This window comes from Teleopsis dalmanni, chromosome 2 (genome assembly GCF_002237135.1).
Source record: "Teleopsis dalmanni isolate 2A chromosome 2, ASM223713v2, whole genome shotgun sequence".
NCBI lineage: Eukaryota > Metazoa > Arthropoda > Insecta > Diptera > Diopsidae > Teleopsis > Teleopsis dalmanni.
Window position 1 is genome coordinate 150432389 of NC_051847.1, and position 2655 is coordinate 150435043.

General features: G+C 29.0%; 1 protein-coding gene across 1 annotated transcript in view; it reads right to left on the reverse strand.

The window, feature by feature from the left end:
- Window positions 1–2603: 2603 nt before the first annotated feature.
- The window catches only part of LOC119675927 (chymotrypsin-2-like), a 919-nt gene continuing 867 nt past the window's right edge, over window positions 2604–2655 (reverse strand). Inside the window, exon 2 of the mRNA XM_038087145.1 lies at window positions 2604–2620. Coding sequence (XP_037943073.1) covers window positions 2604–2620 — 17 coding nt within the window. The remainder of the gene's footprint in view (window positions 2621–2655) is intronic.

Below are 2655 nucleotides of genomic sequence, written 5' to 3' on the forward strand. Positions count from 1 at the left end.
AGAAAGAATTCTTACTTCGTAAGACACAAATACCTGCTACTAGTTCCGAACCACTAGAGCGATAACCATCAAAATGTTCAGAATCTGGATCTAGTTCAGTACTAGCTGTCATCTCAGATGATTGCAATGGGGCCGGACCGGCCGAGTTCTTTTGTTTCTGCCTTAACTGATAACTTCAAACAAGATATTTCTTCATATGTTTCCTTATTACGAAAATCCAAATAAATGATTTTAGATGATTTGTAATGCACAGCAAAGACTAGTCCTAAAAATCTAATCAATTCAAAAATAAATAGCTGCACATGAGTGATATCGCTTTGATAAATTATACACTTATATATATAATAACTATAAGCGGAACATGAGGATTTCATCAGTGGACAATTTGCTAAAATAATTTGGATGACGTCAGTGATTTTTCTTTATTTTGCAATAATTGCAAATATCTTCCTTTCAACAGTGATATGTACAGCACGTAGAGAGCTTTAACTTTACGAAGATCAAATGGTTTCGTCAGCACTACTAATGCACTATCTCGAACCCATACTTTACCTACATTACATGAAGCTTAAAAGAATTAGAAAATCTTGGTTTGAAGGCCGCACTGCAGCTAATATCCTTACACGACTGATACATAACATATTTTATTACCTCCTGACCATTTACATAATATGTTTCACACTATATATACTAAATCAAAAATGTATATTTGTAAATTTAAAATATTTTTATTATAAGAAAAATACAGTTTTATTAAAAGATATACATTCTGTTACAATTTAAAAATCATCTTTATGGATTACAAATAATCGTTCTTAGAGCATACTTAGATACATTTTAATTACTAATTTTTAATTAATAATTCTTTTACATTATATTTATTATAAATTATTGAAAGTTATGAATGAATTAGTTTTATTACATATACATACACATATATATCTTTTATGTAATAATATCTGCGCACACTATAATTTTATGATTCAGATTGAAGTCTTTATATATTTATTTTTTTCATTTTTACTTGACAACAAAAAATATTTTTTTTTAATTGTTTAGTGTGTATTTATGAGTTTGACAAAATTGCATCGATCTTTCATGAAACTACAATTCTTTTCTTTCATGCGAGAAGTGGTTATGTGGAGAAAGCTAAAACAAACACCTCATATTGCTGAATTCTCGGATTTTTTTTAGGAAATATATTTGTTCAGGAGGTTAAACTTTGGACTTAATATCCGAGATTGCTTTCTAGTTATTTGATTTTAATATCATATATTCTTCCATAAATCTCACCATTCTTTATTAATGTTATTTAATAATTTTACTTATCTATCAAAAGCATATTTTCGAATTTTTAGTTATATTTTTGAGGGATTGGAATTGGAGGTATGAATTTGCTGGAACTAAAGAAATTATAGAAGTGCAATAACTAATAAACAAATTCTTTTTAAGCAAGTATAAGTATATTTCTGTGGCAACAGTACAACAAGTATGGCAACCCAAAAAATATCAAATTGTCACTCTTGATGAAAACAAGACACCTGGCAATGCTGAAAATATAAAACACATGTAATGGTTAATTGTTAAGCTTCGGTGAGAAAAGCAGTATTATATTTTGTTAAGTAATTGTATATTAAGAACAAAAATAGTCAATAATAACGACCAAATTTCAATTAATTATTTCAGCCCAAAAAGATGTGGTCATTAATTTATTATTAACTTTGAAACCAGAAATAGCTTTTTTTACTATTCTAATATATCTCAGCTGAAGAGGATAAGATAACCTTTCATTTAATATGCAGATATATATGTTGTTCGTGCAGTTAACTTAAAATAAGTGCTGCGACGAAGCACAGAGTATGAAAGTAGATTGCATCCTACGCTCTTGAGTGAAGTGAGAGAGTCAGATGACAATTATTGGTGAAGCGTGTTGATAAGTTCTGGCACAACATTTTAAATGTAGCTATAATGTTGCCAAAAATATGTCCTTTTTCATAAAAGAATATTGTATTTGAGTATTGATCAAGCAAACCGTGCATTATTAATTTGAGTTATTTGTGAAAATTGGTAAAAGATAAAGCGTTAAAGCATCATATAACTTGAATCGTGCAGAATTGTCCAAGTCGCATTGGACATAATATTCAACTTTATAGATTTCCACAAAATCCTCATGAATTTGAGCTGTGGTGTTCAAATATAGGTATCGCTACAAATAACGTTTGTACCACAACACGCGTGAGCCAGCCGGCATTTCGAGGATGTTTTTCGTGGAAAAAAAGTTAAAATTTGGAGATGTCCCGACACTGTACTTAAGAAAGAATTAATTGCTTTAATAGTCCTGCATACCAAAATAACTACGACTCTATTTTAATTCAGTGATAGTTTGTTTGTAATTCGCAGTGACAGTTTGTTTGTAAAAATGATTTCATCTATAGTACTGTATTTTTGTTAAATTTTAATTTTTTGAAACTGTAATTAAGGGTCCGCTATTGTTTTTATCGAAAAATGTAACTATGTCAAATACTGGGGTCATATCAAAAAAATTTATTGAACGCAATACATACATATATTATGAACATGACTACAGTTGTAGAAATCCTACATTATGAAAGTGGTTGAACTGTTTTATTAAACGCAGTAATTTAGTATACTTAA